Source organism: Hypanus sabinus, chromosome 6 (genome assembly GCF_030144855.1).
Source record: "Hypanus sabinus isolate sHypSab1 chromosome 6, sHypSab1.hap1, whole genome shotgun sequence".
Taxonomy (NCBI): domain Eukaryota; kingdom Metazoa; phylum Chordata; class Chondrichthyes; order Myliobatiformes; family Dasyatidae; genus Hypanus; species Hypanus sabinus.
In genome coordinates, this window is record NC_082711.1 from 20382285 (window position 1) to 20398192 (window position 15908).

General features: G+C 39.6%; 1 protein-coding gene across 3 annotated transcripts in view; it reads right to left on the reverse strand.

The window, feature by feature from the left end:
• Positions 1-15908, reverse strand: part of kmt2ca (lysine (K)-specific methyltransferase 2Ca) — a 479075-nt gene that overhangs the window by 167490 nt on the left and 295677 nt on the right. For all 3 annotated transcript variants that reach the window (XM_059971838.1, XM_059971840.1, XM_059971839.1), the window contains one exon: positions 82-183. In XM_059971838.1, the coding sequence (XP_059827821.1) occupies positions 82-183 (102 nt within the window). The remainder of the gene's footprint in view (positions 1-81; positions 184-15908) is intronic.

Consider the following 15908-nt stretch of genomic DNA (forward strand, 5'->3'; position numbering starts at 1 on the left):
GAAAGACTGGATTCACTGGGTTACAACTTGGTTTTCCACACTACTACATGGATAGCTTCCTGATTACCAAATATCTCTTACCTGCTTTAAGGTAAATTTGTCACTGGTGGAGAACAAAACAACTGTGTTGTGCATAGAGTTTTCATCTTCATCCTTATTTACCATCATTTCCGTGGCACCAGCCTATTGTGAAAAGAGCACAACTTCTATCAGTCACCTTCTCCAAAAACCTTTTCACTCTTTGTTAAAATACATCTCCAAATGATCAGCTGGTAGAGACCTTAAAGTCAGTTGTTCCATGCTGATGACTTAATTTTTCTATACTGGAAAGCTGGGAACTTTCAAATGAAGATTTGAGTTCCTTATCTCATGTAATGACTAGATGGAGAATATCTATGCAGGCAACACTTAAACACTCAAGATGATTCATCAAAGTGAGAGGTACAGATGGGGCAGTAAGTCAGGATCTTTTACCCAGTGGAGCAATGTCAAATACTAAAGGGCATAATTTTTACATGGGTGCGGTGGGGTAGAGATTGTAAAGTTTAAAGATTGATTACCAGACAAGTTTTTTTTTGAAACCCAGTGGGAGATGCTTGGAACATGCTGTCATGGGGAGTGGTGGAAGCAGGTACGATAACAATAAGTAGGCATTAAGACAGGCACCCAAATAGGCAGGAAATGGAGGGATATGTACACTATGCAGGCAATGGGCAGGCAAATGGGATTTGTTGTGGTTGCCATACATATCATAGGCTAAAGTGCTTGATCCTGGATTGTTCTACATACTAGGCAATTCTTTTAACAGAACTTGGTGCAGAGATATACAATGCCCTGACCAACTGCCCAATCAGCATAAGAGGTCATTCATGGATGAAGCAGCACAAATTTAAAAAGAAAAGAGACTGCAAGCTTTCAGCTTTCTTTCAGCAGACTGAAATCAGCGTAGGGCCAATAAAAAGAAAGGAGGTGTAATCAGAGTGGCCATTGTATGAGTGGGCGAGGTTTAGAGTGGTCCAGCTTTAGCTAAACAGGCTAAGGCAAGCACAGGCACAAGTTCTAAGTAAGAAAGAATATTTTTGAGCTAATTTTTCTTCTTGTTTGTACTTAAGCTAGTGCACTGAGAATGTCTGGAGGTAGTGGTATGTTCACAAACAGAGAAAATCTGCAAATGCTGGCAGTCCCAACAACACACACAAAATGCAGGAGGAGCTCAGCATTTAGGAAAAGAGTGCAGCTGACATTTAAGGTAGAAACCCTTCTGGAGAAAAAAGAGGAGTAGATTTAAAAGGTGGGGGAGAAGATAGAGAAACACAAGATTATAGGTGAAACCTGGAGGCAGAAGGATGAAGTAAAGAGCTAGGAAGTTGATTGGTGAAAGAGACAGAAGGCCATGGAAGAAAGAAAAGGGTGGAGCAGCCCAAGAGGGAGGCAAGGATCCCGTTGGAGGTGGTGAACATTTTGGAAAATTTTGTGCTGGACATGGAAACTGGTGGGGTGGTACCAGGTCCAAGAAGCTGCAAGGAAGAAAAACCCCTGGTGGGAGTTATATACAGGTCTCCGAACAGTTACTGGATAACTACAAATTACAACAGGATAGAAAAAGCCATGTAAAAAGGGAAAAGGTCCTGAAGAACAGTCAGCCCAAAGTGTCGACTGTTTACTCTTTTCCTTCTTTTTGTAGTTTATTTTTTTTATTGAAGTTCATCATCAAACATTTCCATAAGATGTATTTCAGACATTGTACATATATATCATATAATCATATATATCACAAATCTCCACAAAGTATTTATCTGAGGTATACACTTACAGAAAAAAGTGGAAAGAAAAAACAAGCAAAAGGAAAGAACTATGTACAAGTAGGGAGTGATCTTTTTTTTTAACAATAGATTCATTGATTTGTGAGAATAAAGCCAGGCCTTTGAGGCATTATATACTTAAACCATTTTTCTCAGTATGAATCAAATTGTTCCAGCTTATGACTAACAGATGCTGTTATCTTCTCCATTTTGTAAATGTCCATTGTAATTTCCATCCACGTATTTAAAGTTGGGCTCTCCTGTGATAACCATTTCCTAGTAAGAGACTTTTTACCAGCCACCAACAGTATATTCATTAAATATTTATTTCTTTTCAACCATTCTTGAGGTATATATCTAAAATATATGGTCTTACTCTCTAAGGGTATTTCATATTTAAAGATGTCTTGTAGGGCATTGTGTATCCCCCCTCCAATAGTTTTTGATAACAGGGCAGTCCCAAAGAATATGATAATGATTTGCATTTTGATTTCCACAATTTCTCCAGCAATCAGGGAGGTTACTGTCATAATGGGATTTCTGAGAGGTTGTAATAAAATATCTTATCAAGTTTTTCCATCCAAACTCCCTCGATTTCTGTGAACTGGTACACTTCCATTGATACCTCCATATTGTTGTCCATTCTTCCTCAGATATAATTATCCCTCCTTCCTTCTCCCATTTTGTTTTAATGTATGAAGTCGAATGTGTTTTAAGATTTGACAACCCCTTATACACGCTAGAAATGATTCTACTACCATTATCTGAATTGTATGCTTTTCTAAATAGCTCTATCAAGCATGTACTTGCCTTGGTTACATTTTTAAGTGTCTGATTAACATATTGTCGCATCAGTAAATACCTATAAAAATCTGTTTTTCTAATAAGTGTTTCTCTTTAAACATTTCAGAACTGAACAGTGTTTCTTCTTTCATTATGTTGGACAGAACTATTATTCCTTTAGCTGTCCAGTCCTTAAATCTAGCATCCAATTTATTTGGTGTAAAATCAGAGTCATATGCACACCATTTAAGAATTGCAATATCTCCCTCTAGATTATATTCTTTTATAGTAATCTTCCATATTTTAAAAGTCAATTTCACCCATGGGTTATCAATAGAATTTATGTACCTTTGCAGGTTGTTATCAGCCAAAATTGCTTGTATGGGGATGGGAAGTACCCGCTCCTCAATGTTTTTCCACAGAGCGTCATATGCTGGGTTGCACCAACATATCACAGCTCTCAACTGTGCTGCAAAATAATAATCTCTAAGAAAAGGCAGGCCCCATCCCCCCCCTTTTCCTTTGCTAATTGCAAAGTTTTGAGATGAACTCTTGGCCTTTTACCCTGCCAAATATACCTTGATAGCATCTTGTTCCATTCATTGAATTGATTTTGATTAATCTCGATTGGTAGGGTCTGAAAGAGATATAACAGGCTGGGCAGTATATTCATTTTAATAGACTCAATCCTTGAACTGAGACTGAAAAAACGAATCCGGTTCCATCTTGCCACATTTTCCTTAATTTTTTTATATAAAGGCTGATAATTACATTCTGATAATTTTGCCAAATCTTTTGGCATAATGATGCCCAAATATTTGAAAGACTCTGTGTGCCATGCACAGGGGTATCGACTTTCAATTTCTCTTGGTGGGCTATAGTAATATGAAAGTAATTAGGTTTTATCTATGTTGATCTTGTATCCTGATAATTGACCATATTGTTTAAAGGATTGCATCAATTTAGGTAAAGAGTATGCTGGTTGTCCTAGATAGATCAAAATGTCATCCGCATAACAAGCTAATTTATGCTCTGTCCCTTTAATAGTAAATCCCCTGATATCTTCATTTTGTCTGATGTCTTGAGCTAATGGTTCCAGATATAATGCAAAGAGTAGCGGTGACCATGCACAACCCTGTCTCGTGTCCCTTTCTAGGGTAAGACTATTTGATAAATATCTATTGATTTTAATCCTAGCAGTAGGATTGTCATATAGTGTCTGTACAGTTTTAATAATTGTGTCTTGGAAACCAAATCTATGTAAAACTCTGTGAAGAAAATTCCAATTAACCGAATCAAATGATTTTTCAGTGTCCACGCTAATCAGTATTGCTTTGATTTTTTTTTTGTATATGATCGATAATGTGAAGTGTCCTTCGTATATTGTCTTGTGTCTGGTGTTGTCGTATAAAACCTGTCTGATCGTTACGTATCAGTATGGGTAGAAACTCCTCTAATCGTTTGGCCATGATGGAGGTAAATAATCTATAATCTACATTAAGAACGAATATTGGTCTAAAGGACCCTCATTCCCTTTTATCCTTGCCTTCTTTTGGTATAGCTGAGATTATCGCTTCCTTCCAACTGGGTTGCATTGTGCCTTTTTTAGGGCTCAGTTCAGTGTGAGGAGTAAAACAGGAATTAACTCATTTTTAAATACTTTGTACCACTCCGTTGTATACCCATCTGATCCTGGTGACTTGCTTAGTTTAAGCCTACTAATTGCAGCTTTTAATTCAACTTCAGTTATGTCAGCAGTCATCCTTCTATTTTGTTCTTCACTTAAGGCGGGTAACTCTAGAGAATTCAAGAAGGTGTCAATTTGGGTTATGCTTCCTCCGGAACTTTGGAATATAGAGTTTTGTAAATCACTTCAAAAGCTTCTTGAATTTCACTTAGCTTATTTTTTTTTTATCATTTTCGTTCTTGGGTCCCTAATTCTATGAATTGTACTTTCTGCTAACTTTTTTTTCAGTTTCCACGCCAGTATTTTCATAGATTTCGATCCACTTTCATAATGTCTCTGTTTCAGAAACATTAAATTTTTCCTGATTTCTTGCTTAGCCAAACTATTTCATTCCCAATTCTTTTAATTTCCCCTAATGTATCCTTTACCAAATTCAATTTGTGTTTTTACTCTAGTTCTTTCAGCCTATTTTGTAATTCCTCTAATGTTTTATTCCTTATTTTTTTCTTATATGAAGATATTGCTATAATTTTCCCCCTTAAGACTGCCTTCAGAGTATCCCATAAAATGGGAGGTGAAACCTCTCCATTATCATTAAATTCTAAGTAGAGACCAATTTCTTTTTTAATTTGTTCCTTAAAGTACAGATCATTGAGTAGAATTGAATTTAGTTTCCACATAGTATTCTTTGGTTGTAGGTCAAAATCAACAGATAAATATGTAGGTGCATGGTCACTTACATCTATTGTCCCAATTCCACAGGTGTTTATTTTGTCTTTGTCTTTTCCAAATGTTATGAAATAGTCTATTCTTGTATATACAGAATGGGGAGCAGAATAATGAGTGTAATCCCTTCTGTCGGGGAAAAGGTCCCTCCATATATCAATTAAACCAACATCCTCAACAAGTGTATTAACTTTCTTATGTAAAGATTTTGTTTCATAGGTTTTTCTATTGGAAGATTCCAAGTTTGGTTGTAATTGTAAATTTAAGTCTCCCCCACATATCAGGAGACCTTCTGTTTCCGTTACCATAATATCAGTAATTTTCTGAAAGAAACCAGTATCACTTCCCAGGGGTGCATATATATTCAATAACGTAACTGAATTTCCATCTATATTTCCCCTTAACAGAATACATCTGCCCTCTTTATCTCCCATTTCAAATACTTTTTCAAAATTTAGCTTACTTGAGATAAGAATAGCAACTCCTCTCCTATGTCCTGATTTATATGAGGAAAAAAAACGGATTAGTGAAGCCCATTCTCTTGAGTTTTTATGCTCATTATCACTTAAATGAGATTCCTGTAAATATACTACATGGGCTTGTTCTTTTTTCATTTTGGATAAAATTCTCTTACGTTTGATTGGATTTAATAGCCCACCGACATTAAAAGAAATGAATTTTACCTTGTCCTTAGCCATCTGTATTTATCTGTCAATGTATCATTGAAATTAGAATAAAACTTAATCAATCTACTCCTGAACAAATAAGAACCAAGAAATGTAAATAATAACAAAAATGGCAATGAATGTGTGATTCCAAGGCTGAGGTCTAAAGTAGATGACCCTGTGTTGAGCTAGAGGAAATGTCTAGCTGTGGGGGAGAGCCCCTCCTACTTGTGAGTTGAGGGCCCCCATTGCAGTATTCATAAAACTCAGTGAACAAATCCATTACACAGAAAAGATTTCCGTGTACTCCTCCTATACATACATATATACACACACACACACACACACACACACACACACACACATTACATACATACACATATATGCACACACATATATATTCTCATTTTGGTAGGAAAAGGAGTAAGTGAGCAAATAAAGAATAAAAACTAAGTAATATAAAATCCACATTATAATAAGTATTTCTCGAGATAGGTATATCACCGTCTACTTTTGCTTCCGTTTGGCTTCTCAACATTTTAAAAGTTAGCCAAACCTTATGGCTCTTCTGAAGGGGGTGAGGACTGTCTTTGGGAAACTCCCGGTCTCTTCCTGATATATTTCTCTCGGCCTCCTCCCTTCTCGATTTTCGCACTATTTCCCGAGCGGAGCAGGATAATTCCTCAGCCAGGCTTTCCCTCGTTTTGGTCACGCTGACGGGCAACCCTTTGGCCTTCATATCTGTAGTCGCCTCTTCCACGGTCTGGTACAACCGCATCCCGTTGTCATAAAACACTCGAAGTTTAGCAGGGTACGGAGTTTGAAATCTAATGTTTCTTTGCTTTAAGTACTCGCTTTACTTCAGAGTATTCTTTGCGTTTCTGCAGGACCACCGGGGGGGGGGGGGGAATCTTGGTTGAAATATATTAATTTATCGTCATAAAACAATCTCTTCCTATCCCAGGCCCTTCGTAGAATCTCCGCCTTGGTGCTGTACCGAAGGAATTTAATTATTATTGAGCATGGTTTTCTATTCCGGGTAGGTTACGGGACGAGCACATGATGGGTTCTTTCAACTTCCCGCTCCATAGCCGAGGGAAGCTCCAGCGCGTGCTGCAGTAACTTTCCGACAAACTCCGTTGTAGACGAACGCTCCGCTCCTTCAGGAACGTTGTAGGTTCCGACATTTTTCTGCCGTGATCTTCCCTCCAGGTCAAACAGTTTGCCTTCTTGGTGATTTAATATTTTTATTGTCTTACTCAATATCCGTTCCACGTTTTAAACACGATCTTCCACCTTCTCAATTCGAGTCCCTGCCGCCGCTATTTTTGATTGACGCTGGTGAGCTCTGACTTAATATTACGGAGCTGCTGCTTTATTGCTTTCTGAAACTCCCTTATCTCTTTCAGAATTTTGATCATATTCGCCGCTTCACCTGAACGAGGCCCAGCGTCCACCTCGCTAGCACACAGTCGGGTAGGAGAGCTGCTCGCTACACTCCTCTCGGCCGCAGGCTCTGCAGTGTCACTTTTTAAATTTCCATTCCCTTTCCCCATTCTTGTCCCTCTTTTCAGTTCAAATATTTTTCGAAAAATATGATACTTGATGGGTTAACGGGGCTTAATACGCGTTTTTCCGGAGGAGCTAGTGACTTAAGCTGTCATTCTCAACGATGACGTCACCAGAAACCTGTTTACTCTTTTCTATAGATGCCTGACCTGCTGAGTTCCTTCAGCATTTTTGTGTGTGCTGCTATTATCAAGGGGGATTTCAATATGCAGGTAAATTGGAAAAATCCAGTTGGTACTGGATCCAGAGAAAGGGAATCTATAGAGCAGCCTGTGGTTCAGCCCACTGGGGATCATCTATTCTAACTTGGGTGTTATGTAATGACCCTGATTTGATTAGGAAGTTTCAGGTAAAGGAACCCTTAAATTTGAGAGGGAGAAGATAAAATCAAATGCATCAGTGTTACAGTGAAGTAAAGGGAATTTCAGAGGCATGAGAAAGGAGATGGCCAAAGTTGACTGGATGGGGACACAAGCAGGGATGATGGCAGATCAACAATAGCTGGTATTTATGGGGGAAGTCTGGAAGGCCCAGGAAAGATACATCTCAAAGATAAGTATTCAAAGGGAAAATGAAGTAACCATGGCTGACAAGGGAAGTCAAAGATAATATAGCAAAAATTAATGGTAAAGTAAAGGATTGGGAAACTTTCAAAAAAACAAGGCAACTTAAAAAAGCCATAGAGAGAAAAGATGAAATGTGAAGGTTAGCCAGCCAGTAACATAAAAGAAGATACGAAAAGTTCTTCAGATATATAAACAGTTTAAAAAAAAGACTAGAGTGGATATTGGACAAATGGAAAATGAGAGGTAGTAATGGAGGACAAAGAAATGGCTGAAGAACTTAAGTATTTTGCATCTGTTTTCACTGTGGAGGAAAAGCATAATGCTAGAGTGTCAAGAGGCAGAAGTGAGTGTAGTCACTATTATTGCAACTACTAAGGAGAAGGTGCTTGGGGAAATGAGAAGTATGAAGGCAGACATGTCACCTGGACCTGATGGATCATTTAGCCTGACTCAGTGGTTGGGAAGATGTTGGAGTCTATTTGTTAATGATGAGGTTTGGGGTACTTGGAGACACATGATAAAATAGGCCAAAGTCAGCATGGTTTTTTAAAGGGGAAATTTTGTCTGACAAATCTGCTGAATTCTTTGAGGAAATAACAACAGACAAGGGAGAGTCAGTGTATGTTGTTTACTTGGATTTTCAGAAGGCCTTTGACAAGGTGCCACACATGGGGCTGCTTAACAAGATACTAGCATAGATAGCTGACAGCTCGAGGGAAAGAGTGGGATAAAGGGAACCTTCTCCAGTTGGTTGCCAGTGAGTGACCTGTGATGTGTCATGAAAGTCACTGTTGTATATTCACGTTACATGTCAATGATTTGGATGAACAAATTGATGGCTTTGTGACCAAGTTTGTAGATGATATATAGAGGGGCAGGTAGAGTTGAGGAAGCAGGATATTTGCTAAGGGACTTGGATTGGGAAAATGGGCAAAGTTGCAGATGGAAGATAGTGTAGGGAAGTGCGTGGCCATGCACTTAACACAAGGAATAAAAGGTATGGATTATTTTCTAAATGGGGAGAAAATTCATAAGGCAGAAGTGCTAAGGGACTTGGGAATCCTCATGTAGGATTCTCTGAAGGTTAACTTGTAGATTTGAGTTGGTGGTAAGGAAAGTAAATGCAACATCAGCATTCATTTTGAGAGGACTAGAATACAAAAGAAGGATGTAATGCTTTGACTTTTAAGGCATTGGTCTGACCACTGTTGGAGTATTGTGAGCAGTTTTAGTCTCCTTATCTGAGAAGAAAAGATGTGCTGGCATTGGAGAGGGTCCAAAGGAGGTTCATGAAAATGATGATTATCATCAGCAATCACTTGCAGTCAAGTATTACTAGTGGCTGATTCATGATCCACAAGTTCTATTGCAGTGTTGGCAGGTGTAGGTCATTGAAGTGGTGGTAGATGTAGCTGGTTGGGCTTTTACCAGTCTCTTCTTACAATGAAACCGCTTAGTCTCTGTGGCACAGTGGAGGTATTCTTTGAGCCGTGCAGCCACATCATAGACAGCCCTTCTCCAGCTTTTCCTAACCTGTGCTAATTTCTCCTACCCATTCAGGTTGATGCAGCACTTCATCAGGTGGGTCTTGATATTGTTTTTGTACTGCTTTTCCTGCCTTCCAAGAGTGTGCTTTACATCTTTGAATTGACCGAACAGGACTTGTTTAGGGAGCTGGGGACAGGCTTACGGATGATGTGACCAACCCAATGCAATTGTTATTGAGTCACATTGAGGCTATGGAGTTAATGCTGCCTTCCTCCAGGACGCTGAAGTTAGTATGCCTGTTTTTCCAGCTAACTCGCTGAATCTTCAAGGGGGGAAGGATATAGCTTTATAGAGCAGAAGCTTAGTGTTGCTCTTGATATACCGAACTTCAAAAACCCCCTTTCTCAGCCTGGTCAAAGTTCCACTCACACAGCCTATTCTGCAATTCATTTCAAGGTCAATGTTGGCTCTTGAAGAAAGAAGGCTGCCAAGATACAGGAAATGATCAGTGTTCTCCAGGTGGATGTTGTCAACTTGGATGGTTGATCTGGAGCAGGTTGGTGCAGGATTTGGATTTTGTTGACATCTGGATCAAGTCCTAGGAGCTTGTGTGCTCTGGCAAAAGCATCCATTATGCACTGTAGATGTCCTCAGAGTGAGCTATGATGGCATTGTCATCTGCATATTGGAACTCCAATGCGGAAGTAGTTGACACCTTGCTCTTTGCCTTGAACCATTTAAGGTTAAAGAGCCCCCCCCCCACCATCTGTGCTATGGAAAATCTGGGCTCCTTGTGGGCAGCCTTAGCCTGTGAGGTGAAGAACAGCTGTAATGAAAGCGGCAAGTTGGGGAATGACGCACCCCTTTTTGACCCCGGTCTCAACCTTAAAAGGTGTTGTTTCAGAGCCACTGTTGCTGATGACTGTTGCACTCACATCATTGTGTAAGAGCTGTAGGATCTCGAGGTATTTCTCTAGGTACTTGATTTTAGACAGTACCTGCCAAAGGGCAGGATGATTTACAGAGTCAAATGCTTTTGTGAGGTCTATGAAGGTCATATAAAATGGGAGATTTTGTTCCCAGGCTTTCTTCTGCAATGATGTGCTGTAAAATTCATTCAGATGTTCCTCTGGCTGGACAGAAACCAAACTGAGATTCAGGCAGGAGATCTACACCAGGAAAGGTACTCGCCCAAGTTTTATGTGATTGTCTTTTACCTCTGGTTTGCTCAATTCCCTTTGTGAAGAATGTGACAATCAGAGAATCCGAGTTCAGATGGAATCTTCTCCTGGTCCCAAGTCTTGAAAAGCAGGTCTTGACTATGATTTAAAAGTTCTATGCCACCTTCCTTGAGGATTTCTGTTAGAATTCCATCAGGCCCAGTGACCTTGCTGTTCCTCAATTTCGTGCAAGTTGTCTGCCCCTCTTTGATACTAGGAGGCTTACTCATGTCCTCCTTCATGGGTTGCTGTGGGTGCTGATTACTTCAATGTTAACAGTGGTGTAACAATTAAGTAGCTCCTGAAAGTGTTCTTTCCATTGAGAATTGATGGCATCATTTTCCTTCAGGATCCTTTGTCCATCTTCAGAGTGAAGGGGGTTTAAGGTCATGATGGTTTGGGCCATACACTGCCTTGGTGGCAATAAAGAAATCAGCAGAGTCAGCAAGCATGTTGTATTTCTTGGGCCCTCTCAGATCACTAATTCCTTATTTCCCTTACTCTATGCTGGACTACGGCCTTGGCTTTTGAGTGGGCTTCTCTTTTTGCCTTGCAGTTGATGTCTTACTGCCAGGCACAGAAAGCTTCCCTTTTGTTGTTAATTAGTTCTTCTATTTCATTGTCATTTTCATCAAACCAATCTTTGTTTTGCCTGGTCTTATATCCAATTATGTTTATACAAGTATCAATGATGGTAGTCTTCAGTATGGTCCCACATGTTTCAACATCCCCTGGATACTGCTTTGGGGGTCTATCAGGAGGTCAGCCTGGAAATGTTGCACTTTTGCTGTGTCTTTTAGGCTCTCAATATTGAACCTGGGACAAGTTCAGCTTCTTTTGCACTCTACTGTTCCACATGATTTTGATGGTCATTTCTGAGTGAATAAGCTGATGGCCTGTCCAACCATCATCAGCACTGATCATAGCTCTTGTATTCTTTACATCTCTGCGATCCCTCCCCGAACAATGACATAATGTATAAGATGCCAAGTCTTCAAACGGGGATGCATTCATGAAGTTTTTACCTTATTTCTCTGGCAGAACAGAGTGCTTGTGATGGTTAGGTCATGTTCAGCAGGAAAGTAAGAGCACTCCACTGGAGGAGGTAGGCTATTTTTAGGGCACCTTTAATAGCCCTTCCCCATGTGGGGTGAGCAGAGCAGGTCCTGAATAGGGCTGCTCAGTCATGGGTGCAGCTGCTGAAAAGCTCTATCTGCCTCAGTACAAGATCAAGATGACTGTATCTAACACCTGTGTGCCAGGTTGAGACTGTGAGCTCCCAGATTTCACTGTCCTGCTCCTGTTACCACTTCCGGATTGCCACAGGTTGATTGGATTACCAAACCAGGAGAAATGCCTGTGCATGATGTCTTTTTAACATGGGGAGACAGACGCACAAGCAGCCACCACATGATCTTTAACAGAGAAAGGGCCAGAATCCAATGGTACGCAGACCAATACAATTAGGGGCCCTCTTCTGCTACAGCCTTCCTCTGCCTTCACAGTCATTGTGGTGGTCCTCGTAGTTCTGAAATTCTGAAGACACTAATTTACCACCAAGTTCTGCCCGCTCTGCTGCGGAGGTCTTGGTTGGACCGCACTTCGTCTCAATCCTCTCCTTGAACTTAGTAGCAGCATGGGTGATCCTACCAGGAGCTAAGCTCCAGACGGCATTGTTCTCAGGATTGCACAAACCTCTCCACCACAACGAGGTGGCGGTAGTCTGGTGAGGTATGATCCCAGGAGTGAAAGGGTTAACACGAGAAAAGCATTAGAAAGCTCTGGGCCAGTACTTTCTGAGATTTAGAAGAATCGGGGGTGGGGGGGGGGGTATTTCACTGCAACCTATCCAATATTGAAAGGTCTGGATAAAGTGGCTATGGAGAGGATGCTTCTTATGAGAGTAGGGGTTGTCTGGGACTAGAGAACACAGCCTCAGAATTGAGGGATGTCCATTTAGAACAGAGATAAGGAGATGTTTCTTTAGCCAGAGGGTGATGAATCTGTGGAATTAATTGCCACAGTTGGTGGCACTGGCCAAGTCATTGAGTACACTTAAGGCAGAGGTTGATACGTTCTTGATTAATAAGGATGTCAGAGGTTATGGGAAGAAGGCAGGAGAGTGGGGTTAAGAAAGATAATAAATCAGTCATGATAGAATGGGAGAGAAACTCAATTTGCCGAATGGCCTAATTCTGCTCCGATGTCTTATGGTCAATGGATGCCTCTATTTACAAATGAGGTAGAGACATAAAATCAAAAGAATTTTACCATGGCACTGAAAAATTTTCAGTAATTTGAAACTTCGGTGTTTTTTAAAAGCAAGCCTTGAAGAGATTAACTACTAAATGGATTGACAGATAAAAAAATTTAATCCAAGTTACGTGGCAGGTCTTCACTTGATTTTGACTATCAAAAATAAATATCAGTGGAGATAACTTATTAAATGCAAGAACTCTGCCCAATACAAACTAGCAGATAAGTTTGAATGAATCACATATGCGAGATCCAATGGAAACCACCCAAAAGAGCAAAATAGATTCACAATAGAAAGGTAAAATTACATTTTGCTTCAAGATACATTTCAGAAAGAAGACAAGTTCAAATGAATACATTGGACTTCATTGCAAGGAATTGACAACAATGAAGGATAAAGTAGCATACAGCAAAATGGAAAAATGGCAAATTAGAATTGCAATACACAAGTTCGATCACCAACAAAGAAGATTGGTGTTTACACATTCCAAATTGGAATATTCATAAAATTTCAGCAGCGTGCCTCCAGGGAAAAATACAATCCAACTGAAGATCTTTCAGAAGTCCAGGACAATTGGACCATTTGGCAATATAAAGGATAACAGCCAATGTAATAGCAAAGTTTCATAACACACCACCCTGGATGAGAAAGGAATGGATATTACAAATGAAACAGATATGGGACAATGTATTTAGCTTGGATATTGCAAAATCTGGACACAATCCTGAAAAGGTACAAATCCAGGTTCAACAATACCTGAGATGATTTGTGAGGCCCATAAAGTATAAGTTCAAGTTGAAGATTATTTTCATTCAATAATGTACACATGTATACAGCAAAATGAAATAATATTTCTCTGGGAGCAAGGTGCAAAACACAGTACATATATCAAATACAGCACGTAAAACAATATTACCACAATAATATTAACAGATTATATTTTTATATTTGTAGATGAATTACATATCTACATGAACCAGGTGTGAAACCTATTTATTAAAAACCACAAGATCATCCTCACACATTAAAATCCAAGGTGATAAAGAATCACTGTGATTGGGCTATGCAGATTGTGATTACTCCATGGACATATAAAATAAATGAGTTTTTGTGATGATGATAATAAGATTGCACTCAATCCAGAGGTCAGTGGTGAATATAACAAAAGAAATAACTTTTGCTGAGCTGCATGGAGTATAAAATTAGATTTGTCTGGCATGCATTTATAGCTAAATACTGATCGGGGAAACCAACAATATTTAATCATCGATATATTTCTCACAAAAGACTTCAATAATGGTATTAAATTGTCCCTCATCTTCTGGGCAACAATAGCAAGGAGCACCTTGCACTATCAAATAATGTTGTGACTGCTAACTACATGGATGAGGATGCTCAAGTTCTTACAGATGATTGCTGAACAACTGTGACAACATGTAATTAAAGAGATACAGTATTGAAGTGGTTCATCTCAGCTCATGCATGGATGGACATATTTTGCAGACTATAAAGAAAGGCTCAAATCAGAGACTCTGAAACCCAAGAATATATTGAAGTGAGGTAATACCCGGGACTGATACATTACATGCATTTTCAATCAAATTTTGCAATATTTCACTTACTGCCCCAAAGACGTGTAGCAAAGAGCAACAGTGTGCTAAAAATATATGCAAGGTAGAAAAAGGCAAAGGTCTTCTTGCTTATTGTAACACTATTAGTGAGTTAAAGTTAGTGAGTGATGTTAGGATAATTATCATTCATGCAAAGGCAGTGAACAGAATTACTCCCAAGTATAAAAGGAAGCTCACTTCAGTATCTGGAGTTTACTGGTGGTAGTGAGGGAGGTGGTGTAGGGTCATAGTGTCGTTAATGAAGTAGTACCCAAGGAGGGAGATACATGAGGAGGGATGAGCAGATAGAGCAAGTAATCTCTGTGGTAAACAGAAAGGAGCAGAGGGTAGGGAAGATGTGACTAGTAGTGAGATCTTGCTGTAGCTGGTAGAAGTTGCAAAGAATATGTTGGATGCATTGTCTGGTGGAGTGCCAGATTAGGGGAGAAAGTGAGTGCGTGCCAAACTGCAGGAAATAGAGATCTCTATCAATTGCAATGAGGGTGCTTTCTGGGAGGAAAAAAAAAATCTGATTTCCTGGATAGCAGGCCTCATCTCAAGAACAGATGTAGCAGAGACAAAAAAAACCTGAAAAGTGGCAATGAAGTCCTTGCAAATGACAGAGTGGGAGGAGGTCTAATCAGGGTAGCTAGGTGAAGCAGTGGGTAATGTGTCTTCTGAGATTCTGAGATTAAGGGAGAAGAGTTATTAGGAGATGGATCGATTGAATTTGAGGGTGTTAGAAGCTAGAAAATGGTAGTGGAGTATGCTTGGAACTTGGACTGCTGCATGCAGTTCATGAAAGGGTAGGCATAACTGGAGGCCACGTGTATGCTCATGGCTACATCTTTGGTTTGCAGGGAGTAGCAGGAACCAAAGAAGAGTAGCACAAGTGCTGCCAGACAAAGAGTGGTATTGGTGGTGGGGAACTGATTGAATCTGTTTCCACAAAGAAACAGAGAACCCCAAAGCCTTCCTGATGGCGAATAGAAATGTATAGGGCTGGACATCCATATATTCACATCTTAAGATCTTGTGTTGTACACAGAAAGCTCTACAAAGCTCTGAAAGCATCATTCAAGTAAATACAGCATACATATTCAACACAATTTCAGAAGAGATGAACAAAACTGATCAGAATTGCCTCAAATTCTTCAAGCAAGAAACTGTTTTGAAAAGAATTGTTTAATCTTTGAGAACAAAGAAGGATGGTACTGAAATGAAAATAATCCCAATTGTCAGTTCTCTTTTCAGAAAATATTTGCACTTTGCAGATGGGATTGCCTTTCTAGGATCAGGAGATGGTCTTGTCATGAGATACGTTAGCGATTATTCTCAAAAGGAGGGATCAATGACAATGCTGCAGAAGAAACTGAGTGGTGGGGAAGATGGTGCTAGAATTAGTAGATGAAATCCGAGTTTCTTGTGAGTATTATTATGTCATGCATGGCACAAGACACTAGCAGCTGCAGTCTTTTCATAGCTGATCAAACTAAGCAATCTGCCTAAAAGTCCATCTTTTTTCTTAATTTTGG